The 25,648-nt window shown below is 40.5% G+C and overlaps 2 protein-coding genes across 2 annotated transcripts; one reads left to right on the top strand and one right to left on the bottom strand.

Annotated features, from left to right (window-relative positions):
* Nucleotides 1-1,917: 1,917 nt before the first annotated feature.
* zbtb21 (zinc finger and BTB domain containing 21) lies at nucleotides 1,918-12,529 on the bottom strand. Its single transcript, XM_022199350.2, has 2 exons — nucleotides 12,388-12,529; nucleotides 1,918-8,037 (listed from the first exon to the last, which is right to left on the bottom strand). Exon 2 carries the CDS (start codon nucleotides 8,033-8,035, stop codon nucleotides 4,973-4,975), a length of 3,063 nt encoding a protein of 1,020 aa, XP_022055042.1. The 5' UTR covers nucleotides 8,036-8,037; nucleotides 12,388-12,529; the 3' UTR covers nucleotides 1,918-4,972.
* A 288-nt stretch (nucleotides 12,530-12,817) lies between these two features.
* On the top strand, nucleotides 12,818-25,633 carry LOC127530224 (uromodulin-like 1). Its single transcript, XM_051937438.1, has 7 exons — nucleotides 12,818-16,629; nucleotides 16,899-17,057; nucleotides 18,057-18,184; nucleotides 19,358-19,541; nucleotides 20,347-20,487; nucleotides 23,990-24,259; nucleotides 24,748-25,633. The coding sequence occupies exons 1-7, from the start codon at nucleotides 16,371-16,373 to the stop codon at nucleotides 25,032-25,034; spliced, it is 1,428 nt and encodes a 475-aa protein (XP_051793398.1). The 5' UTR covers nucleotides 12,818-16,370; the 3' UTR covers nucleotides 25,035-25,633.
* The last annotated feature ends 15 nt before the right edge of the window (nucleotides 25,634-25,648 follow it).

Here is a 25,648-nt window from a genome sequence, read left to right as displayed (position 1 = left end):
TCAGGAAAATTCTGACTGCTGCAGAATCTGCTTTTACAGTCTCTAATGGAGCAAGCATTAATGGGCACCAAAAATGTTTGTGAAAGTGGATGCTGAAGGTAGGGTTAACAATTCTAATCCTATATACCTTTTGTCAAGAAAAAAAGTTGGTAGTTTAAAAATGAAGAAAATGTAAAACCAGGTGCTGTTCAAGGATAGGGCCAGCAGTGAGTCAAGATTTTCTAAAACATTTTTTTTAAATCATTTCTTTTTAATGAAAGTCCTTAGCATTGATTGGAAGTCTGATCCTATCCTGACACATAATTCTGTTATGAATAATGGATGTCCAGTGCTCAAGAAATTTATTAGACCACCAAACAGTGTAAGGTGTTTGCCACCACTGCCCTACATTAAAAGTATTGCTGATTATCGAAATATTTTTATGTTTTTGCAATGGTTAATTCACCAGTATCTGCAAGCTCTTTAATCAAAATATCTTTAATACTAAAATAAAATTTTTGTTGTTATCATCCAAACATCTAAAAACACCTAAAATCTTGGTGTTTTGAGAGCACAAACACTGGACTGTAGATTACTGGAAGAAGTACTCTGGACGGATGAGTCCCAGTTTAAACTCTTCGGTCAGTATCGTCGTGTTTATGTCCGCAGAAAATCCAGAGAACGTTTTGATGCTAGATGCACTGCACCCACAGTGAAACACAATGAAGATTTCATTGTGGTATGGGGTTCCACTTGTGGAAACGATATGGGCAAAATAGTTCAAATGGATGCATCATGAACAAGAAGGTCTGCCACAACATCTTGGTGCATCATGGAATCTCTTCTGGATTGAACCTGACTGGTTGACACTGACTCCAAGCATAATTCAAAACTGTGCAGAGACCACTGGACCAAGAAAAAGGAAACTGAAGCTGATCAAAGTCCAGACTTGAATCCTATTGAACAGATTTGGGATTTACTGAATTCAAAAATAGATTGCACAAAAGTTTCATCCAAAGCAAGTCTCTCAAACAGTTAGAAACTATTTGGAACTCAATAACAAAAAGACACTGTGGAAAAATCCATAAAAACAATGGCAGCAAGAATACAAGCTGTTATCAGGGCCAAAGGAGGTCACACAGAATAGTAAGATTTATGGTTAATATATGTGAATAAGGACTATTTAGTTGTTCCAGTTTATTATCTCCTAATAAATAACAATATATTTTTTAGTTAGAAACAAGTTTTGGACAGATTTCTAAAATATTTGTGTTTTCTTGTTTCTATGGCAGGTGGCCTAATAAATTTGTTAAGCACTGTACATACAGCTTTTGCGTCAGTATTCATCAGGGTGATGGCATATATGACCCGTATACGACTGTTTACATCAAACCAAATTCTATATGTCATTCTAATAATTCGTTATAGATAAATAATGATTGTTCCATTTCATATTAATAGAGATTCTTAGTATTGGTTGGCAGTCCAGAGCAAGGCCCTTAGTTGAAACTTGTTGGTGTGTCCATGTATTTGTAAAGAATTTTTAAATTTCAAATCAGAGTGCTGTGGATGCTCTTTGGACTAAAGACCAATGCTAAGGACTTAAATTAAAAAAAGTGGGAGTGTCATTACTTTTTTTTCCATCTATATTTTTGTCAAATTCAGCAGATATCTGTTTATGGTCTGTAAGTTTTCCAACCTGTGCGAGTTAGGAAGAAAAAACTGATGTTTATGCACAGCCCTGGCTCTGAAAATGAGAAACAAAGTGTCCACACAACGCTATTCCAGCATGTATGCTCATGCTCATGCTCATGCCGTAGAAAAGGAGTGATCTAAATATGCTAACTGGCTTAACATCAATATTCTTCCTTCAGAATCACTGACTCCACTGTTAAATGATGAACTGTTCACATCAAATCATTCAAATAGCACAAATGATTGTATATATACTCCATTGTTACTCTTTATTACAGAAATGAAGCACAAAAACTGTAGAAAAACCTAAACACAAAACAGCTGCAAGTCCCCAAAAGCAACAATAATGCAACCAAAGCTGATACAAATATTAATTATTGCAGTGAGAGCACAGGAATACTAAAAAGATAAAACTTTTTTTATACTAACAAAATTGGTACAAAATCGAGAATACAAACACTTCCATGTACACAAGTCTAATCATTTCTGTGAAACTTTCAGAAAGTTTTTCTCACAAGAAATTAAGAGCACTATTATCAATACAGAATTTCTGCAAAGAATTTAACATCACAATGCAGCTCACGTTGCCCATTTAGAGGAAAAAGAAGTCCCATAGTTCATGTGGAGGTCTCTTTGACTCCTCCCAAACAGGAGCAATCGAAATAATTTATGACAAATTTCTAATCCATCAAGCCAAAGCAGAAATATACAGTATACTTGTACAAGAATACAATTGTAAAACAACTGGAATACAATCAAAACACAATCTTTTATAATAAATCTTCAGGAAGCAGGAACACTGTCACCATTCAGAGAATAAAAGATTAGCTTTCTCCCTCCTCTTGACTTCATCACTTCAAAATGCCTGAGTCATAAGTTGTCTGAAACTGTATTGTGCTTTTATGTAAAATAATATTGACAAAATATTTTTTTAAGTTGCATAAGGCCATCAAAGCACTGTAAAGCTTAGTTAATTACCAGATGTGTTGAATTGCAAACCCTATCAGTGTATTTACATAACACTGGTGCTGTACTGTGGCAGACTATAGTGATTCAGAAGTTGTAGCAATGACTAATATACTCAAACAACTATTAGGGGTCGACCGATATGTTTTTTGTCAGGGCCGATACAGACTATTATCAATAAAGTAGAGCAATAACCAGTATTTGAAACGGATATACATTAGTAGTAAACATGAAATTTCTATTTGTTTCACATGTTCATTTCAGTGATAACTTTTCAATGTTTATCCTTTAGTATTATCGACTGTTATAAATGTCATGTGACCAGTTAGATAGTGCTGTGGGTGGGACATTGCTCAAGATCACACAGAGTGCATGAAAAAACTGGATGTAGCAACCATCTCTGAAAGTGAAGCCAATGCAGAAGTGCCTCAAGTGTAACACAACTGATCTTTCCTAGGTGATGGCTCCAAAAAAACTCTGGTTCCTATTGACTCCCATTCAAAAATCATCATGATAAGCTAAGTTAACAATGTTTTTTTCCACCAGTCATTATGATTTTTTTTTTTATTAAATCCCCTCTCTCCGATTATTGTTTTGGTAGTCTATCTGGAACAAATTCCAAAATTAAATATAAAGAAAGCCTCAAACTGCATGACCTGCAACCAGAATGGTTGGTTGACTGACAATTCTGGTCAAGAGTGGTCATGTGTTTCATGCAGCGGAGCAGTCATCCTATGATTTTCACTCAGTCTCGCCCCTCACTCCTTTCCAGATCGGCCCTCTCTTCCTTGACGTCACAGTGGGTACATCTGTCTTTTATATACAGTCTATAAGACCACAGAGGGTCAATGGGTCTCATCTTTAGGATGCTACCAAATCAATCCAGCCCATTATTTCCTCAGACAGCTGCTGTGATGTGCACTGGTTTGAGCAACTTTTGGAAAGCTCAGCAACATTTAGATTTCCTAGTCATTTACCTGCAGAAAACAAAACCTTGTAGAGTTTTATGACTGATAGTTGCACCGTCTCCTTCAAGTAGAAACAATTCTGCTGGCTGTCAATTAGGAAGATACCTTGTAAGTACTGAATGAAGACTGTAAGCAGTAAATCCAAATTGTGTACTGAAACGCTATGCTCAAAACAACAGGCATCTGAGGTGTGTTTGATGTGCAGCATGTTAGAACTTTATTATACTGAAGGTCTTATTTGATCATTAAAACTAAATGATGCAAAGGCAATATAAGACTCAAATTTTTTTAAAAACTGATGAATGGTAAGCATGAGGAAACAAAACAGAAACATCTGAGTCTATTTATGATCTTTACTCCTGAACCTCAGTTATGGACACTAAATTAGAGCCCGACCGATTGATCGGTTGGCTGGTATTATTGGCCTGTTGTAGTTGTATCACTATTGGGCATATATTTTGTCCAATAATACGAAAACTTTTTGTAAACTTTCCTAATGCATAAGAAAAGATATGGGGTAATTCATACATCATACAGTTTGTCCAGCAGAGTGATTCTTTGTGAAGTACATTGCCGGAAAGCAAACAAACAATGATTTCATCATTTTCCTTTCTCAATATTACTTTAACAAATACTGTTACATAAAGTATAAATACATATATATAAAGAATATCAACTGATATATAAATATTTACTTTTAACTCTCCAAAAATCTGTATTAGGATCGGCCCCTACAATCCATTATCGGTCGGGCTCTGTACTAAACGAATCAAGCAAACATTTCAGACTACATCTCCTTATACCAGAATCCAACTGTTCAACAAAGTGCATATTAAATACATTTTGAGGCCACCAATATTACCTTAAGGGATGTCACTCACACCAAGAGATAGATCTGATACAAAAGCAAAAGCACTAAGTGAACTGCAGCCTCCAAAACTTTAAAGCACTGTTTCCACACTTTGAGAGAACATTGTATACAGTTGTCCCTTCTGTTGCTGTGACTTCACGTCAAAAGTAGGACAGCTGAAGTGACGAGGGGTGCAACTCTCTACCTTGTTTTCCCAAAACACCTACATAGTTAATACATGTAGACAACTAAAAGAGGTTTAAAACAGATAAATTCTTTTAGATCATTTTGAAAGAAAAAAATAACCCATTTATAATCATCTCACCTCACAGAGGAATCTAGCACTTGATTGCACATTCACATTTACACCTCTAATGAACATGGCCACTTGAATATATGACATTGGAGGCAAGCGAATAAGCTATACATTCAAAGTCTTCCTTTTGTAGGCTGAGGTGAGTGTACTCTAAGATTAAGTATTGTCTCTGAAGGGGAATGCACTGCTGTCTGATGCCTACATGTGGCTGTGACTCTGCTCGTGGCTCCACAGACTGAAGGCCGTCTTGAAGGTCCTGTGGCAGAGTTTACACATGTACTGCCTCTTAAATGTTAGGGCAGACAGAGACGGTGCATGGTAAAAGAGCGTGTCCGATTCCTGAGAGCCGCCTGGATTCTCCATGCTGTTGGACCTCGACAGAGGGCTGTGGCTGCTGGGTTGTCGTTCTAGGTCTGGCCTCTTCGTTTTGCTCACGGAGGAGCTACAGGGCTCTGGGCTGCTGGACTCCTCAGCCATCACTGCAGCGACCGGAGCCGCCTGGGTGGATTTGAGCACAGAGGCCTGTGGGGAGGGACGTTCTGAGGTCTGAGGGGTCAGCGGAGGGGAGGGAGACAGAGGAGAGGGGTGTCTGTCGATCTCTTTGGCTCCAGGTTCACTAGCAGTCGACATGTGAGACTGGAAATGGCTCCAAAGGCGGAAGTTGGTCCTGAAGGCTTTGTTGCAGATGTGACAGATGAATGGTTTAATGTGGCATAGCAGCTCCTGGTGTCGTTCCAGGTCTTTGCGAGAGCTGAAAAGATTTCCGCATTTCTCACATGGCCACACACCAGCTTCATCAGGTCCACTTTTGGCTGCCTCTGTGTTGTCCCTCTCACTCACAGCCTCCTCTAGTGGCTCCTCCTTCACTACCAGCTTGCCAAGGTGGCCCATACTCAGGTCCTCAGGCACATAGGATGAGGAGTCTTCCGAGTCATACATGGGTGGACCTGAGGAGTCACTGTAACTAATGTTCTCTCTAGAACTTCCAGTTGGTAGAGGCTCATCGCTGTAATGCTCGTCTTTGAGGATGTCTGACGCTTCTTCACTGTTTTCTTGTTGCTTCAGGTGCATCTGGTCTTTAACAGTCATCATGTTGTGGTTGTGGACTTCCACCTGGTGGCGCCATATGCTGAAGGACGATTTGAAAGTCCGCATGCATTCCAGGCATGTCAGTTTCTTGTACTTACAATGTGCCTCGTGGTCCTTCTTGACAACTGGACTTGAGAATCGGAGGCCACAGTAAGGGCAGACAGTTGAATGTCGACAGCCTCTCTCGTGGTCACCCTGTTCTAAGAGCGATGACAGCTTCATGTTACAAAGTCTACAGGAGTAAACACCAGTGTCAGTGTTCTTCTGATGACTGATCTCATCCTGTTCCTGGTAGAGGATGCTCTCGCTCGCTGTGTCCTGGTCAGCCTTTTCAGCAGGATGTGTCCTCAAATGCTGTCTGTACTGAGACTGGAATACAAACATTTTCCCGCAATAAGGACAGATGAAGCTGGGCCTTGATCTCTTTTTGGTAAGTGCAGGAGACTGTAAACCCTGCTTATTCCTCTTCAGCTTCCAAAGCAAAGCTTTCTTTATTTCTCTCTCTCGCACAATATCTATTAGCTTCTTTTGAAATTTTTCATCCAGCATAGAGGAGCTGGAGGACGATGCTGGGTTTTGTACTACACCATGCTGAGTCTGGCAGTGTGTCCACACTTTGAAGTTGGTATGGAAGCGCTTGTGGCAGATGTCGCAAGCATACGGCTTTTCCGGGTTGTGATACATATTTACATGCCGGTGAAGTCCTGCACTGGACCGGAAAACCTTTAAACAATTCCAGCATTTGAAAATCTTGTTCTGAGGTGGCTCCTCGCTGTCCTCATTAGGGTCACTGCTGGCATGCTGAGTGGCTGTTTCTGACATGTTCATATCCAGTGACAGGCTATGTTCTTTAAAGAATTTGCTCTTCTTGAATGGGTACCTTCTGTTATCGGGCCTGTTCGTTCTTTTCACTGCAGCATTAAAGTCTGCCCTGGAACCTTGGTCATAATTAGTTTGTAAATCTTTGAGATTGACTGGCAAAGCATCTCCAACTGTGATCCGAATAATGTCCATGGGGTCAGCGAGTGGGCTGCTGGGTTCTGCTTTCACACTGACCTCATGGTCTACCTGAGTTGATTCATCCCTCCTGCTGGAGTACTTTGACCTGAGAACCAGAGGAGACGTTCTAGTTGAGTTACCATTGTGGGCAGATGTTTCTAGCCCAGATGCTTTTGATGCCATTTTAACAACTGACTGCTCTCGATTTTGCAGCTCCTTGAGCTCCAGTGTAGGGGAGAAGACCGGAACTGGGCTGTCCATGGACAATGATCTTCGGAGCAGGCTCTTTATAAGCGGCCCGCTCCTGTCGATGGTTGGGCTCGGCTCAGTGGCCTGACCCTGAAATGGCACTTTGGTACGATAGTGGGACTCCTCTTCATTCTCCTCGGTTGTGTCCTGATCAGCACTAGACTGCAGACTGATGTGCTGCACTTCAGCATCACTGAAAGATACTGATGAAGTCAGCTGGGGCCTAACAGATGTAATGTGTGATGAATTCCCTTTTAAAATGGGGCTGTACGGATAGGTGGGCTTCCTCTCAGAAGCTTCGCTCTGTTCAGATGACTTCCTGCTGGATTCAGAGTTCCTGACTGATTCATATGAGTTGTGTTCTGATGGTGGCTGAGCTGACCCTCGAATGGAGTGCAGAGACGGTGATTTCTCTGAGGTTTTTCTTTGATAACTTGAGCGAGAGGGATTGGCTGCATCATTCCGAACCCGACACACAATGACACTCCTTGTCTGGATATCATTCTCATCCCCATCTGAGAACGAAAGCCTTTTTCTTGACACACAGTAGGATGCATGTGGCCTTGTTGACACAATGTTGGTGAGGAAAGGGATTCCAAGACTGTAGCCCAGCTCTTGAATGGCTGCCAGGCTGCCTTTGTCCACAAAGAGTGAGGAGGAGTAAATGTAATTCAAAACTATCTCAAAGGCGTCAGGCTCACAGAAGTCCAGGTTTACAATTTTCAGTGACTCTGCGTCCAGCCGTGTGAACAGGGACTGGAAATACTCACTGCTGGCAGCCAGAACACTCTTATGGGCCTGGTACCTCTGGTCCCCCACCACCAGGACCACATCACACATCTGGCCTCGCAGTCGCTGCTCATTGAGAACCCCCAGCACTGAGAGGGCATGGGAGGGGTTGCTGTAATGCACAAGGCTCTCCATGGCTGAAAGACAAGACAAGAAGATTATATTTATTGTAGGAATGTAGATGCAAAAGGTGGTGATTAAGTGTGCAAAACACTTGTATTCATACAGATGAGCATGAACAGGCACATGCACAAAAACAAAATAATAGCTGACTGGAGTGCAAACACAAGACATGTTATGCTGTTATGAACGTCCGTTTGTGTCTGTTGTTGTTGATCAGTTAAATATAAATTCATACAAGTATATAACAAAATGCACGGTTGTTGTCTCTGAACAGCAGAAAGTATCACTTAAAGATATTTTGTCTTTGGATGTTTCTTACACAAAACAACCTGATTTCACTTTCGTTTTACATCACGTTGTCACTGTGCAGTGCTAAAAACTCAAAAGTATTACCTTAAGGAGAAAAGACAATGATTAGTTTTATTTTTCAAGCAATAAAAAAGTAATCACAATTTTTAACAAATTCATATAATTTACAGGATATTAACAGCCACCTGTTGGTAAACAGAGGCAACTCATGCAGCAAAATTAAGTGTTATTTAAAGGGCTTTTTTTTTAGAATTTATGATTATCTCATTGTCAACTAAACATCTTGCTGCGTTCTACGTGTAAAACAATAATGTTTGGTAAGGCACAAAAACGGTAAACTAAAAACAATGAACTACAGCTTTAATAACTACTCAATTAGTTGATCAACAGAAAGTGATTTGCAACTCTTTTCAAAAAATAATGAACAGATTGTTCATGCAAAGGTGCAGAACAAGTTCCAGCTAATCATTGGTAAATAAAGTGCATTCGTATTTCTGATCTGCACCTCTGTAAACTGAACACAGCATCTCAGGATTCTGGGCTTTTGTGCACATAATTACTGGAACTGCAACAATTGATCAATAAATCAGCAACTACTATGATAATCATTTAATTGGCTTATGTAATTTTTTTGTTTAAAAAATCTAAATTCACTAATTTCAGCTTTCTAAATGTGAATATTTTCTTAATTCTATCCTCCTTCATGACATTAAACTGAATATCTTTAGGTTGTGGACATATGAGGATGTCATCTGTAGCTTCAGACAACACTGATGGACAGCTTTCACTATTCTGTAACATTATGTAGACCAAACAGCTGATCTACTAATTGAGAAAATAATTTGCACATTAATTGACAGTAAAAAATAATCATTAGTTACAGCCCTAAGGATTATGTTGTCCTGTCTTGTTCAAGATATAGTATTAGATGTTTTTACAGTTTTCAGACATTTCATAGGCAAAATTACTTATTGAGAAAATAATCATCAGCTTAATTGATCAGCAAAACAACTTCATTGTGTGTATTTTTTGGGGGGTGGATTATAAATTATGAATATTGATGACTTAATTAAAGTCATCAAACATGTCTCACGTGGCATTTTTTATCTGGTTGTTGTCTGTGATGATCACTAGGGGTAGACACACAACAGGTTTATGGGCATTACATCATGTTGGCTGTCTGAAGGTATGAAAACGCAGCTCTGTCAATTCACCCTCAGCAGCACAGGCCACGGCAGGAAGCTTAAAATAACTTCCCTTTAAAGTAAAGGCTTTCCACTACAGAACATGTGCATGCGGCGGCCTCCACTTACAGCATAATGAATTAATTTAATCCTTTATGAAACAAAGGGTAAACCCTCAAAAAGAGGAGCGCAGGTGTGATTGCCAATGCTACATATTTACTGAGTTTTCACTTTATGTTGAGGTTCCCTGCTGACACCAGACTAAACACCGGGTACACAGGTGGCCAGTCAATTACAGAGCTGAGACAAACACAGACAACCATGTATGCTCTCACACACACACAGCTGATTTCAAATAACCAGTTAATCTACCATCACGTCTTTAGACTGTGGGAGGAGACTGGAGCTCACAAAGAAAACCCACACAGGCACAGTGAGAACATGCAAACTCCACACAGGAAGACCCCAGCCAGCTGCTTTCACCATCATCCATCCATTATCTATACATCACCTAATCCTCATTAGGGTCGTCTATCACAGGGCCACATATACAGATAATCATTCACACCTACGGATAATTTAGGGTTCCCAATAAGCCTGAGCATGTTTTTGGAGCATAGGAGGAAGCTGGAGAACCCAGAGAAAACCCGCACATGCACATAGAGAACATGGAAACTCCATGCAGAAAGATCCTGGGACGTGAACCGGGGATCTTCCAGCTGCAAGGCGAAAGCGCTAACCACCGCTTACACCATCATCTACAAGCTACATCAAATATGAGACGACATCCATCAGCATCTGACAGGTTTACTGCTAAGGATGAAACATTTCCCAGCAGAAACCCTGTATTACATAACATTCTTGCCCTCTGTATGGAAATAAAATGGACAAACTGGTGTTCTGCACTGCAGTACTCACTAAACAGCAAGTTTGATGTAGGTTAATGCAGCAACCCCGCAATTCATCTTACTTTCATGAAGATCATAACGTCCAGCTTGTACTGACAGTGATTTTGAGAAGTGCTACTATATTTTGTGGTGCTGCTGGAGCCTTTGGGTTTGTAGGACTGATGTGGGAGACTGCATTAGCTGTGAAGAAGCCCTCTACTGAAAATCACACTGCTTTTACCTTATTGTGTTCATGTGGTGTTTTTTTTTACATGCTGGAAGATACACCATCAGTAAAATACACAGTCAAAGCCACGGCAGTTCATTTCTACCTGGAAAATATGCATGGTCTCAAAAACAGACATCAACATAACTTACAGGGTGGGGCTTTCTGTGTCATTATTCTTCTTCAGAATCAGTTTCTGGTTTGAAACTATTCCGATATTATAACTTGCTATGGTGTACCGCTGTGTAGTTTCAAAGTGTTTGAACAGTCATGGTTGAGCTGGTGTGCTCGAGCTGCAGCACATGGGGAGGGATGGGTGAAGAGACAGCACCAGTGTAGAGTTAATTCTCAGCTAAGTTTAGTCAGGAAAAGATTGCTTTCATTGTTATTTTCTTTTTTTTATATGTGTATGAGTTTAGGGGTTAAATCAACAACCAGAGAGTCTGGCACATACATAATTTCAAGTTATAAGAATCAGTCAATTCATCAGATCAGCTATTTTTCTAGATTAGATTAGATTTTTTATTCGTCACATGCTGCACAGTATGGCAGTGATATGCAATGACTGTCCACCAGGATTTATAAATACAAAATGCTACAAGAGATAAAATATAATACAAAAGAAAAACACAGATAACCCAAAAATAGAAATAGGTAAAACTATAATGTACAGTGTAAACAGATCAAATGGTAATGTGTAATCTAAAATGAGAAAAAATTGTTTTGATAATCAATAAATTGATTTGAGCAATTAAACAAAAATAAAGTCTAATTCTCAGATAATAGCTCCCTAAATGTGAATATATTCTAGTTTCATTCCTCCTGTATGAAAGTAAACTGAACATATTTGAAAAAACAAGACGCTTTTCATTTGAGGCTTTGAGAAGCTTTATCTATATTTTTCACCTTTTTTTTTTTTTACATTTTATAGGTCAAACAAATAATGGAAATGATAAAACGATTTGTAGATAAGCTTTAACGTAGTCAAAAACACATCGTGTTAAGTCTACAATACCGAAACTGAAAAACAAGTGCATCATTATCTGTTAGAAGTTGTATTTCACGTGTTTAATCTGTCTGCTCTCTACGGCGTTTATTTTGAACACTGGCACTGGAGGGCAGCTGAGTTCTGGTGACCAACTTGACGCCTGCTCTATATGTTTACGGGCAGAAGCTTCATTCATTCATCAAAAACTAAACACGGCCCGGCGGACTGTGGCTCAAAACTCGTGGGTCTCGTTAGGGGAAGAACCGGGACTAATCCGTCGTGTCGGTTTGCTCATGAGGCTGTCAGCATTAGATCATCCATGAGACGTGGCTCAGTCTCTCCTCACACAACTTCTCCAACCCAAACACGCTTTCACTTCTCAACGCGCACATATTTGTGTTTCTGACGCGGGCAAATGGCCAAAGAACCACGGACAGAAGCGTCTAGGGCTCCGACAGACCGAGAGGGGAAAAGTTGAGTGCGTTTCAATGGACTCCACGGCGTAAATCCCGGAATGAACCCAGAGTCGGTGTTCTGACAGCCGCTGTCGGACTGAATTCCAGCCCCCGTCCCCGCTGGAGGAGCTCTTCCGCCGGCCTAGCACGGCGCCTGCTAAACAGGTCGGAGCTGGTCAGGTTTTCCAGCAGCACTATCCCCCTATCGAGTTACGTCAGGGAGGAGAAGGAAAAAGCTTTTCCGTAACAGCTCCGCCAACTCCGGTCCCTCCCGTCCCTCTGTGTCGCTAACTTTGCCCGGGTGTCCACACTTACCCTGCCCGTGGTCAGCTCGGCCTCTCCTCCACCAGCCTCCACTTTATTCACTGTTGTGTCGCTTTCTGCGCGCTGGTCGTGATTCCATCCATCTTGAATTTGACGTCATCCCACACCAGAGATGAGGTCATTGCAAAGAACGCTCGTCACGTGTGCTGCGCGCTGATAGGCTGGTGGAGGGGCAGGGGGCGGGTTGAACTGAGGAACTGACACTGAGGCTAATTTAAAGGGATATGTCATGTTTTTCACTCCAGACAGACATTTTTCTGTGTTTTGTCATTCAGCTCAGATTTTTTTGGATGACAGAGGAGTAGCATCCAGATAGCATCTAGTTTAGAAATTTTAAGTATTTTTTTTAGCTCCTATTCACAACAGGGAACACTGAAGAACAGATCGTATCTCTATTTATTACTTATTTTTGTATAACATGAATCCACTCTGATCACTTACTATTTTACATGCAATGACGGTTCCTTTGTATGTTTTCTACTATATAGATAAGACCTTTATACTTCTTTGGAGCTGATATCAGAGGTACCTCTAAGGAGGGGCCTGGCTGGGGGACACAGCCACCACACCTCTGATAAGTCAGGTTCATTCACTGAAAGTCCAAGTCCAGAATGTAGCACAGTTAGTCCTAAGCTCCATCACAGCTGGATATTATTCTCCAGTAAGTCTGATATGATGCATATCTAATCACTGAAGGAATAACAGGTATCCTACTAACAATGAAAACATGTTTTATCGTAAATTTAGTTGCTGTACTTTTTACGATTTTCAGTGTTGAAGCCAAAAAATAAACGATATGTTTTACCTATGTATGATTTGTCTCACCTCAAACACTCTTCTCCTTGGTCATTTTAAATGGTGGTCACTGTAGGAAATAAAATGTTAAGTGTACCTGTATTAGTCTATGAACATCAGATAATTAGCTTCACTGTAAAAAAAAAGAAAAAGAAAACGGTAGATCAATCCGTGTGCATTTTTTTTAAATACTCCTATGAATATAGTCTTATCTGTACTGCATAACAGAATCCTAAAACTCAGTTACGGCATTTGGCGGTGCATCTGGCTCCTACATAACAGGCTGCACTGAACAACAGTTTTTAGCTGTATTTATCACTCATTTACAGAGCATTTATATAGAATTAAACCACTTTGTTCACTCACTTTTTCTTTGCATGCTGGTTCTTTCTGTATTCTTGTATTCTGTCCTTTCAGAGTTCCCATCTTGTATTGGTCTTGGGATTAATGTCACTATAATTCACTACATACCTTTTGTGTGGAGTTAGGATGACAATAAAGTGAACTTGGCTAGAGTCCTGTAAAGCTAAAACTGAGTAAGTTCGTAGTTATATGTTGCTTCATGTTGAGTCACTTGTAGTATTACAGTAAAATTGGTCAAGGCCGGAAGCCTAAGTGGTGACTCTTCACTGAAAAGTAAATATTGAGATGAATTAAGTGTGTTATTTTCCTTTTCTTTTCTTTTTTTCATCCACTTAAGAGATACTTTTATTACTTTTAAAAAATAAACTGAAAAATTTCTGGCAACAATGTACCATCCTAATATGAGTAACGGTCTGTCCACAAGGCAGTGAAATAAAACAGGCAAGTTAACAGAAAAAGAAAAGAAAAAAGTACAGTTTGGTCAATAAGATTCAACACAGTGTAGGAAAAGGTAAAACTTTGATTATTTATTTTTATTTAAAGCCAGTGCAAAAGAAATTAAAAACCAAGGAAAAACAAGAAAAGCTCACTAATAAAAATATATTTTAAGAGGAGACTAAAAAGCTGCTACTTACTCAGAGATCAGATTGTTCCACAGCTTTGGGGCCTTGACTACAAACACTCTGTCCCCTTTAGTGTGAGCTGGGCTCCTGGAACAGACAAAAGACTTCTGGTACCGGGGTGTACTAATAGTACTAAAACATCAAAGACATAGTAGGGAGAGAGGTCACAAAGGGCCTTAAAAGTAATTGGTAAAATCTAAAATCTATACTAAAACATACGGGGGGCCAGTGTAAAGAGGACAAAACAAAGTGATGTGATCAGGTCTCTTAGTTCTGGCAAGTGAATTTTATACATTCTACAGTCAGTTGAAAATGTTTTGTTCAGGCAGGTAAAAGGCTGCTGCAGTAATCTCAGCAAGATGAGATGAAAGCATGTAAGATAATTTCTGTGTCTTTAAACACTGAGATACACCATAGTTTGAAATATTTTTATAATGATAAAAACAATATCGTGCAAGCTTTGTGGTGTGCTGCTTAAAATTTAGATTTATGTCAAACTAAATGCCAAGATTGTTTGTAGCAGGTTTGTTATGATCCAGAAGGGAACCAGGTGATGACAGAATCTGTTCTATCTTGGTTTAGGTTGTCTTTAGTAGGCTTAAACTATGCAGATATAATATGCATGTAACTACACGCCCTCTAACCCCATTGAAACTAATTAGGACCTTGACTGAAAGAAAGCCACTACAGCACAGCAGCAGATTTGTGTCATTACTGGCGTTCAGTGGGGACTTGTTGTTCTACGTATTTGGTGTATAGGCCCCTTTCTGAAAGTCATGTCAGCTACAGCACCTGGCAACAGCTGCATGAGCCCAGTCAGGTGTTAGTGAAGACACAACTGCACTACACTTCATAATCTTTAGCTTTATTAAGAACAAAAATTAAAGCAACAATGAAGTATTCTATCAGACAGATTTTGTGGTGCAGACACTTTCATGTGCAGAAACTTGAATTGACTCTTTGTATCCACATGCACCAGCATGCCAACATGTACCCAGTCATTATCGCTTAATGACTGACGGACGATTAATCAGGCCCATTTTCACACCTCATTACTATAACAGAAGCACCATTATATGAATCAGTAAGACATAAGAAACACAAATGAAAAGATTTATTAAGATGATGAGAATCTATAGAATTTTCTTTCCTCAGACATGAACATGTATTCATTAATAATTTCTGAGTGATCACAGAGTCTCCATGTTGTCTTTTTATAGAGCATATCTTGGACAGCCAAAGCGTCCTGCTGTTACTTCATAAAATGAGAATGAAGACATGTGGGAAAATGGCAGAGAAGTTCTCACTCCTCCTTACTTGACATTAATGGCTGACACAGTTGGCTGTGAACTGCAGCAGCAGAGCAGACACTGCCATGGTTACCTGTGTGGAAACCAAATCTTTCGGGACTCAGACTCCTCCCATCCCACATCTCTCTCCCCCAGCATCACAAACATGTTTACTGACACTGCCAAAGAACAAGTGAAAAGACAACTTGTTTGTTTTACAAAAGTGAAAGTGCTGTCTGATTTTCTTTGCGAAAATAATATGAAGCTAACACTTTTCTCTTTGTAATAATATGCAAATTTTTTTAGCTTGTCATGCTGCCACTTATTGTAGCAATAAAGAATATCAAATCCTTTTGCTTATTGTATTTTTTTTTTTGCAAAAATGAATCAAGTACATTTATAATTATTAGCATTTATTTATCATTTACCTGCTGTCTACCATGACTTCGTGGTCCATGAGGGACTGATGGTGCAAAGAGGGGAGGAGAAAGACAGCCACAGAGGATTTGGTCTTTGAATACACCTTGAACATTCAGTTAGCATCACCTCAAAGTGAAATATGCAGGTACAATGTGGTGGTTAAATATACGGTTGGGACTCTGATCTACAAAAATGAGTTGGATGCTCTCCATCTGGGTGACTGCGGCCCTGCTGGCTCTCTATGAGGGACAATACACTGCACGTGAAGGTAGGCCTCCACACCGATGACAGATTCATATCGAACTGATGCATTGCCATAACAGATTAATCTGCTTTTTGATGTCACTGATTGGATGAATTATTTAATGCTTTATGATGAGTTGAAATGAAGGAGGATTTTAATGGCTGAAAATATAAAACTTTATGTTATTATACAGTCAGGGACTAATCAGTCAGGGAAACTTAACAAACAGTAATTGATAAGATGTATTTAATTCCAGGTAATAGCCTGTCTCCATCTGGCTACCATCTCTGTACTTACAATGAAACAAAGATTGTGAGTTTCCTGGTGGTGCACAAGGTCCCCTACACCGAGTCGAAGCCCTGTGGGGGTTGGCTCCTCTGGAAGACATGTACAGTCACACTCTACATGCTGACGCATCAGACTGAGTACAAGACAGTGACTGAGCAGGTGACCAGGTGCTGCGATGGCTACGTGCAAGTTGGTCGCTACTGTGCCCTGCGTGAGTGTACTGTGCATCACTTATCCATCTCTGGGTGTGAGGGTGGTACGACAGCATAAATTAGCTTCTTATCAGACTGTAGGAGAGTCTTTGTGTCTGTAAAATCGGATAATATAGCATCACACACTGTACACGTCCAGGCACTCAGTGTGACCTTACAGCGTGTTGTGCTGTGTACAAGACACCAGATGGAAGTGCAGAGACTGCACTGCCACAAATATCTCGCCACTAATATATGGCCTGTAACATGTTATTTCCTTTGAATGAAGCTGTAAACAGGAGTGCTGAGTTTGCTGCCAAGCCAGGATCCTGTCCAACTGCAGATGGATTGTGTCCCAGATCTGAGGACTGTGAGTTGGATATAGCCTGTCCAGGCTGGCAAAAATGCTGCCAGGGACTCGGCAGCTCTGTCTGTCAGGATCCTGCAAGTTAGTATACATCCTGATTATCAGAGTATACAACTAGTGTGGTTTATTGGTTGAAGTCAGTCCTAAACTAGAGAGAAACCCACAGTGATGCAAACATCACTCTGTGCTGTTTTTATTGGAACTACAGATGGGTGACAAATTAATGGAAAAATCTGCATGCTACTGGTGATCTAGTGGCCCTGCTATGCTGTGGTGGGCATTTTGCTGTCATGGTTTGGGTTCACTTAGAGGGAAGGATCACTGCAAGTCAGTACAAAGTTGTTCTGAGTGATCCCCTTTACCCTCTGAGGGAACATGTTTGTCCTGATGGGCGTGTCTCTTCCAGGATGACAATCAAACCATCCATGTAGGGCCCGAGGGGCCACTGAATGGCTTGATGAAAATGATTTGAATCATATGTTGTGGCCTTTACAGTCACCAAAACAAAAGCCAACTCAACTCCTGATAGAGACTGTGGACCAAAGTGTGTGACAGCTCTCTCCACCACCATCATCAAGACATCAAATTAGAGAATATCTTTTGGAAAAATGGTGTGTGGAAATGAATGCGAAGGAGCACTGAAGCTGATCTAATGGCACTTCATATTTTTGTTTTTTCTTAATTTGCCACCCACCTCTATTTTCTGCTGAAGTAACAACAGTGAAACATGTCAATGGTAGAAGAGGTCCAGTGAGTTGCTTGAAAACAGACTGGCTGGGAAATGCTTTGTGGAATCTCATAGATAATGTGAAAATGACAGCCCCATGCACATATGAAGTTAAAAACAGTACACAGTTTAAAGTTCTTTCCACATCTTTTCTGCAGGTTTATGGTCAAATGTACAGAATCAGTTCAACATTGTGATTTAGGGGGAGGTGCTGCATTCATTTGGAAGTCTTCTGCTGAAATTTTTACCAGTGCTAGAGTGGGAGCTCCTAGATCTCACCAAATAAAAGTGAGAAAATAGGTTGCTTTTTTTTATTACAAATTCAGCAGACATCCTTTTAACCTGACTTTCAGGCTCTGCAAACTATTGGACTAATGGAGGATGCCGTTTGAATGCAACAGTAACAGTGAAGACAGATTACCGGGAGCTGATGTCCAAGGATGATGGGCTTCTGAATCACATAAGAATGCTTCAAGCAATGGTAATACTACTGATAATACTGATAAATTACTTCTACCACATTCATGAGGAATATTGTGACTCAGGCCCGGACTGGCAGTCGGGAGAGGCGGGACTTTTCCCGGTGGCCTGCCTCCTTATTGGCCTGCCTGGACAGGCCAGCCACAGACTGGCAGGCCATTGAAAAAAAGTTGATCGGCTTTTTGGCAGACAGGCCAGAGACAGCGGCGCTAGAAGTCTTACAGAGTACACGCCCACCCTCCTGTCACTCACACAAAGCAAGTGCTCTGAGCTCTAAATCAGAAGGATAGTGATTGGTCAAAGTGACATTTTTTTTTAGAAGAAACGTGCCATGATTGATTAGTTGCTTTATGGCCCGCCCGTTCATAGCGAGAACGAACTGCAGAGCGGTGATATGAGAGTGAGACCAGAGAGTGGAAGGAGCGAAGATTATGGAGCACTCTTACTTCAGGTAAGTTTACAAACGGTCGGTTCTTCTCACAAATGCATCATCAGACTTCAAAGGTCAAAATATAATAAAAAATGTCTGGCCCAAATAAGCTCCACAGGTGTCAGGTGGGTTGCTGGAATCCTGAAAACGTTTGAGACCCCCTCTTCAGGTAGGATAGGCAGTTGACTTACAATTTTCAGTTATAAAATGGACATTGGTGTTTGCATCTATTATTAGCTATGACCAGCTGACATCTAAATGATTTGCTGACAAAATAATATATTTTTTTAATTCCACATGTTATATAAATAATAGGTAAAGGAAAACATTGGAAAAATTGGTGAGGGTAGTGAAGAGATTACAGAAGAGAAAAGTACTGGACTGTATGGAGCTGTCGTTATGGTTGTGTTTAATAGACTTACTGTCTGTTTAGTAGTGTTGCAATTGCTATAACATAACTGTAAAAGGCATATTTTTGGAAGGAAAAAAAAATTGGTGCATTATCCCACGTGACACAACCCTTGCAGTGGCGGAAGTGGCCTGACTGATTGGAAATCTCCCGGCCTGAATTTCTTTCCCAGTCCGGCCCTGTTGTGACTCATAAATCCAGACCATGCTGCTAAGATCACTAGTCAACTATCACCAAAGACACTAAATGTTTGCTCTAGTAGTTACTTCTGCGCTCACTTATCTTCTGTCATTAGTTTCCACTTTGGTTAATTTTTTTGTCACTGTCTTTTAAAGGTGACTGGAGCTCTGCAGTCTAAGGTTTCCATTTATTATCTCGACTCATGGCCAGTGCATCCCCACAGAACCGCCACCTCTCTGCTGATAGACGGCAACTTCACTATGCCACTGCACAATGTCACATCAAAGCTGCATCTGCTGCTCAAACACATACAGGAGGTGTCATCTGTAACTGTGCGAGGTGAGGAGACACCGTTGTTCTGTACGGCAGCATTGATCTTTGTCTGCGAGGCTACATTTGGTCTTTAGAGGAATGACATTCTTGTAGAGTGTGTATTCTTGTCGAGAATGAATCATGTGGCAGAGAACACGGCGTTCAGGAAAAAATGACTCAGACGCACCACAGTTTCCTTCTCCCACCACTTCTGTTTGAGTGACAGTCATCTGTGGGATGTTTCCTGCAATAGCGGAAAATAACACAGAGCGATTGCACACACAAACACACACAAACACACACACACGCATGCACGCACGCACGCACGCACACACACACACGTACACACAGATATTAATCATAAATCAGTCATACTTGTTACATTTGCACAAAAGACAAGCTTCCCATTACACACACACATCAAGCTGACTCCTAATAGGTTCTCTTAGAGATAATGAAGTTCCTCCTCTACTCTGTAGGCTTTAATTCATCTCTAGCTCTCAGTGTAATAATGTTCTTATTTTTAGACACATCTGAATCACTCATCCTTTTAAATTAACGATATAATGGCGACACGTGAATCAAGTGTGACTCACACATTGCATTTGAACATTCCTGCCTGAAACCTTTACATGCTTGTAGATGTTGTGTGTTGAATTTCAAAATCTGTCATTTGTCTGTAAATGATGCTTCTTGGTTGCCTGTTGTTTAGTTGTTTTTTTTTGTTTTTTTTTTACAATTTGTCATGATTACACGTTAAATAAACATAACCTTCATTTAAAACCGCACACATGTATTTGTAATTTCCATCTAACCCCTCATGTATCTGCAGATGTAGATGAGTGTGCACACTCGGCTCTTCGTCAGTGTTCCCTTCGGGCCCACTGTAACAACACAGTGGGATCCTATCAGTGTGCCTGCCACCAAGGATATACTGATGTTGATCCAAGTCACCCTGGAGCCAACTGTACAGGTGTGTGTGCATGTGGTGAAAACATTTATTATTTATTATTTACCCCTCAGTATACTGTGGTGAGTTGAAGTGTAATAGTAAATTTAAATGTACAAAATACACTGTATGGCAACCTTTTTCCCTCTTCCACTATATATACCTCGAATGTGTTTTATAAAATGAGTATACCTTACAGTATGTAAGATTAATAGGATGGTAAACTTCATAAATAACAAAAATAATGTGGATAAATCATCATGTATTTTTCAGTCACACATTTTTATAAGAATTATCTTGATGCTTTAAGAATTTATAATACAGCTTAAATGGTGTATTCAGAGATCGGTACAAAACAAAAAAGAAGAGTAGATCAACCTCTAAATTTGTTGCATGTTTTTTTTTATTACTGAAATGATATAATATGATGCTTCTTTCAGCCCACTGACTGCCCTGTAAATGCCAAAGTGTAGGTCAGTGTGACATAGTTACAAATCAAAAATATAGCTGTATGATCCTAGCCAGTAATACCTTTTAGCTTTTATGTTGAAAAATAAGTTGTTGGGTTTTTTTTTAAATATACACTAGCATTCAAAAGTTTGGGGTCCCCTGAGCTAACTTTGAAATGTAAAATCAAGCTTTGCTAGAAGAAACACTTCCAGGTAATGTGCACTACCGTTCAAAAGTTTAGGGTCATCCAGACAATTTCATGTTTTCCATGAAAACTCACACTTTCATCCCCGTGCAACATAATTGCACAAGGGTTTTCAACTCATCAATTAGCTTTTCAACACAATTAGCTGACACAATGCACCACTAGAACACAGGAGTGATGGTTGCTGGAAATGTTCCTCTGTACTCCTATGGAGATAGTCCATTAAAAATCTGCCATTTCCAGCTAGAACAGTCATTTACCACATGAACAATGTCTAGACTGTATTTCTGATTAATTTAATGTTATCTTCATTGAAAAAAAAATGCTTTTCTTTAAAAAGAAATATGGACATTTCTCAGTGACGCCAAACTTTTGAGGGGCAGTGTAATTTTGTACAGGGCTGCACAGTGGTTCAGTGGTTGGGACCATCGCCTCATAGCGTTTGCATCCCAACATGCAGGCCTGAGATCTTTCTGCAAGGAGTTTGCATGTTCTTGCTGTGCATGCACGAGTTTTCTCCAAGTTCTCTGATTTCCTCTCACAGTCCAAAAACATTCATCCATTCATTCTCTATACACCGCTTTATCCTCATTAGGGTCTCGGGGGGGCTGGAGTCTATCTGACTTGGGCGAAGGCAGGGGACACCCTTACGGTCGCCAGTCTGTCGCAGGGCTACATATACAGACAAACAAGTACACTCACATTCACACCTATGGGCAATTTAGAGTTATCAATTAACCTCAGCATATTTTTGGACTTTGGGAGGAAGCCGGAGTGCCCGGAGAGAACCTATGCATGCACAGGAAGAACATGCAAACTCCATGCAGAAAGATCGCAGGCCCACCCTGGGGTTTGGACCAGGGATCTTCTTGCTGCAAGGCGAAAGTGCTAACGACTATTCCACTGTGCAGCCAGTCCAAAAACATCCATCCATCCATCCTCTATACACCGCTTTATCCTCATTAGGGTCGCGGGGGGTGCTGGAGTCTATCCCAGCTGACTTGAGCGAAGGCAGGGGACACCTTGGACAGGTCGCCGGTCCGTCACAGGGCTACATATACAGACAGACAAGCACACTCACATTCACACCTACGGGCAATTTAGAGTAATCAATTAACCTCAGCATATTTTTGGACTTTGGGAGGAAGCCGGAGTGCCCGGAGAAAACCCACGCATGCACAGGGAGAACATGCAAACTCCATGCAGAAAGATCGCAGGCCCACCCTGGGGTTTGGACCGGGGATCTTCTTGCTGCAAGGCGAAAGTGCTAACGACTATTCCACTGTGCAGCCAGTCCAAAAACATGCTGAGGTTAATTGGTAAATCTAAATTGTCTGTAGGTGTGAATGTGAGTGTGATTGTTTGTCTCCATATGAAGCCCTGTGACAGACTGGCGACCTGTCCAGGGTGTCCCCTGCATTCAGTCCAAGTCAGCTGGTATAGACTTCAGCCCCCCATGACCCTAATGAGGATTATGTGGTGTATAGATAATGGATGGAAATTTTTCTACAAGCAAATATTTTACCTTTCTTGAACAACACCATAAGGAAAAACGTTTTTCAGTCCTTTATTGAATGAAATTATCACCATACATAATATTTTTATGTGGCATTTGATGCTCTTATTGCCTCTTTCAGCTGAACGACCAAGTTCTGAAGTTGTTTGTCCTGTAAAATTCCTTCTGTTGCAAGATATTCTAGGATTTTCTGGCATATATTGCCTGGTTCAATTCCCCTGTGACATTACAATGAGATTCCAATTTGAGCTTTGACTAGACTTTACTGTCCATTTGTACATTTTGAACCATTAGTGGATTTGCTAGCTTACCCTCTTCAAAGGCCCACTTTCAGTTCATCTTCATCTTTTGAATAAATGTCCTCATATTGTCTTTTGGCCCTCTTATGTAGAATTCATAGTTGAATCAATGACTGCAAGCTGTCCAGTCCCTGAGAGGAAAGCACATATAACGGGGGGTTTCCTGCATCATGTACAGGAAAGTCCCACACAGGTTTAACTGACAGACAGACAAGAGGCTGAGGTCAAGGAGGTTAAATAAAGTAGATGCACAAGCAGATGTTTGAAGGCAGTTCCAGTTTCACATGTTCTTTGAAGACGTATTGATAGAGAAGTGTGTAGAGCTTACCATTCTAAACGATGGTTACGTGTCTTTTTGGTATTTTTTGTAATTGTGTAAGACATACTATGTTTTAAGTGTTGCATGAAATGAAAGGAGTTGATACACACAACCAGAGCCGAAGACAGCTGCAATAGGTTTCTTTTCAGGTAAATTATGATATTGTGGAAAAACATTTATCTGTCTCATCAGGGTCACATCAGTGTACTAAAAGTGAAAAATTCAAAGAAAGAAACAAATCTTAAAACACAGTGGGGGGGGGGCTTAACACCTACGGTGACAACTGTGTGACACATGCAGTAATGAGAAGCAAAGACGAGCTCTGATACTGCTAGAAGGAGGAGGTTACGGAACCTCATCTTTGGCACAAACAAAGTTGCAGGGAACAAACCACCGCCCTAAAACGAAGCTGATGTACAATAGGAGGCTGCTACATGTGCCGGGTAGTTCCTCAAGACAGTCAAAGTTACTTGAACCAGGAAATTGTGGTTAGTTTCAAAAAAGGCAACTTTCTGTCATCACAACAAACCTCACATGGAGGCTGGGTGAAGTCTCTAGATTTCTCATATGTCAGTCAGTGTACACAAGTGGTGTGTGTCATTTATGTACAGTAGCTCTGTGAGTCACGTGCTAAACAAAACAGTGTAACTGGCTGGACCCACTCAGCTGGCAGGATGCATAAATATTTTACATCTGAAGGCCTGATTTTAACATCCACTTGTATTTGTTGTTCCCAGCTGACATCAGGGAATCAACCACAGAGCCTCTGCTGACCTACCCCCCTCTGACCAACACAGCCTTCACCCCAGCTTCCAACACCACACAGGAACCTCCAGGCAACAACTTCACGGGTATCTTCAACTCCTCTGAGAACAGCATGACAACAGCTCTGACTAAGACAACCTCTGTCCCTTATAATTCATCACATGCTCCGCTATGGACCAGTTCTCCACCTAACACCAGCATGAGCTCAACTGCGGAGTCATTTCTGCCAACAACCACATGTCGTAAGAAATGTTTGATTTTCACCTACTTTGAACCTACGCCACCTGAAGCCACAATATCAGATTCTGTGTCTAAAATAAATGACACTTAGAGAGAATATTTGGCTTTGTCAAATGCGTATAATTTCAAACATACAGAAGAGCATGAAGTGCATTTAAATTCATCAACTGGGTGATATTTTTAAGCTGTACATGTCTTCAAGTTACAGCAAATATGAACCCAGCGCCATACACTGCACTGAGCATTCCATTAACTATTTTTGAAGGGCTGTGCTATTGCTGTGCTAAGCTAAGCTAAGCTAACTGCCTGGTGGCAATACCTTAAAATTAACCATACAAATTCTGGAGTGGTGTTTTTTTTTTTTTTTACATAATTCTCAGCACAAACGTAAATAAATGTGTTTCCCAGTGAATGTGAAAGTACTTCCTGAACCACCATTACTGAATGGTAAGTCCTGTTTTGTATTCTTCTACCCACTAACACCTTCCAGCTCCTCCGAGCATCAGCAGCTTACTGGCAGCTAATGTCACTGGAACCTCCTTCTCTGTCTGCTGGTCCACCCAGTCTCAGACAAACCAGATTCACAAGGTTGTTGTAAGCAAGGGGTCAGAGGTCATCCTTTCTCAGGAATTCGGGCAAACCATGATAGAGGTGAAGGGATTGCAGCCTGCAATGCTTTACCTTGTTTCTGTCACTCCCTATGTCTGTGGAAGTGAAGGTGTCGCCCTTCATATGTCGGTCAGAACTGGTAAGAATTTATCGTTATGGTGGCTTTGATTTTCTGATCTCTATTTTATCATGTACATTAGTATCATGGACATACCAATCTGTGGTACATGTTCAGGCTTACAGTAAATTACTACATTTATCCACAATCATTTACATAATAACTTATTTGTATAACATTACAATTAGGATAAAAAATCTGTTTAATGAAATTATTGCTACACATCAGACTGAATTTTAGATTGATCTTCACTGACTAAAAGTGAGAAATCCTTGTTTTTTCCTGTTCTGCTTTGTTTTGTAAATGTATTTTGCCAGAGACTCAAGTGAAGAAACTGATTCATATATTTTTAAAAATGAGATCAGATGTAGTCAGTCATTACTGCCCTAAGAAATTATTTAATTGCCCTTGAAGATTCACATGTGATGAAAAATATACTTAAAAAGAAAAAAAACTATTTTTAACCAATAGACCCTACTTTGTTCAGAAGGCTGACATTTAGTTGTGGTTAATGTGTTTCATAATAAGGCTTTTCTTTGTAGATGCTCAGACTCTTGACGCCACAGCACGACTTACCAACATCCAGTTCACTGCTGACCTCCATAATGCCAGCAGCCAGGCCTACAGAAACCTCACTGCAACCATTTTAGAAGAGGTTGGTGTG

Source organism: Acanthochromis polyacanthus, chromosome 17 (assembly GCF_021347895.1).
Source record: "Acanthochromis polyacanthus isolate Apoly-LR-REF ecotype Palm Island chromosome 17, KAUST_Apoly_ChrSc, whole genome shotgun sequence".
Lineage (NCBI taxonomy): Eukaryota > Metazoa > Chordata > Actinopteri > Pomacentridae > Acanthochromis > Acanthochromis polyacanthus.
Note: the sequence above shows the minus strand (reverse complement) of the source record. Positions and strands in the feature narration are given on the sequence as shown.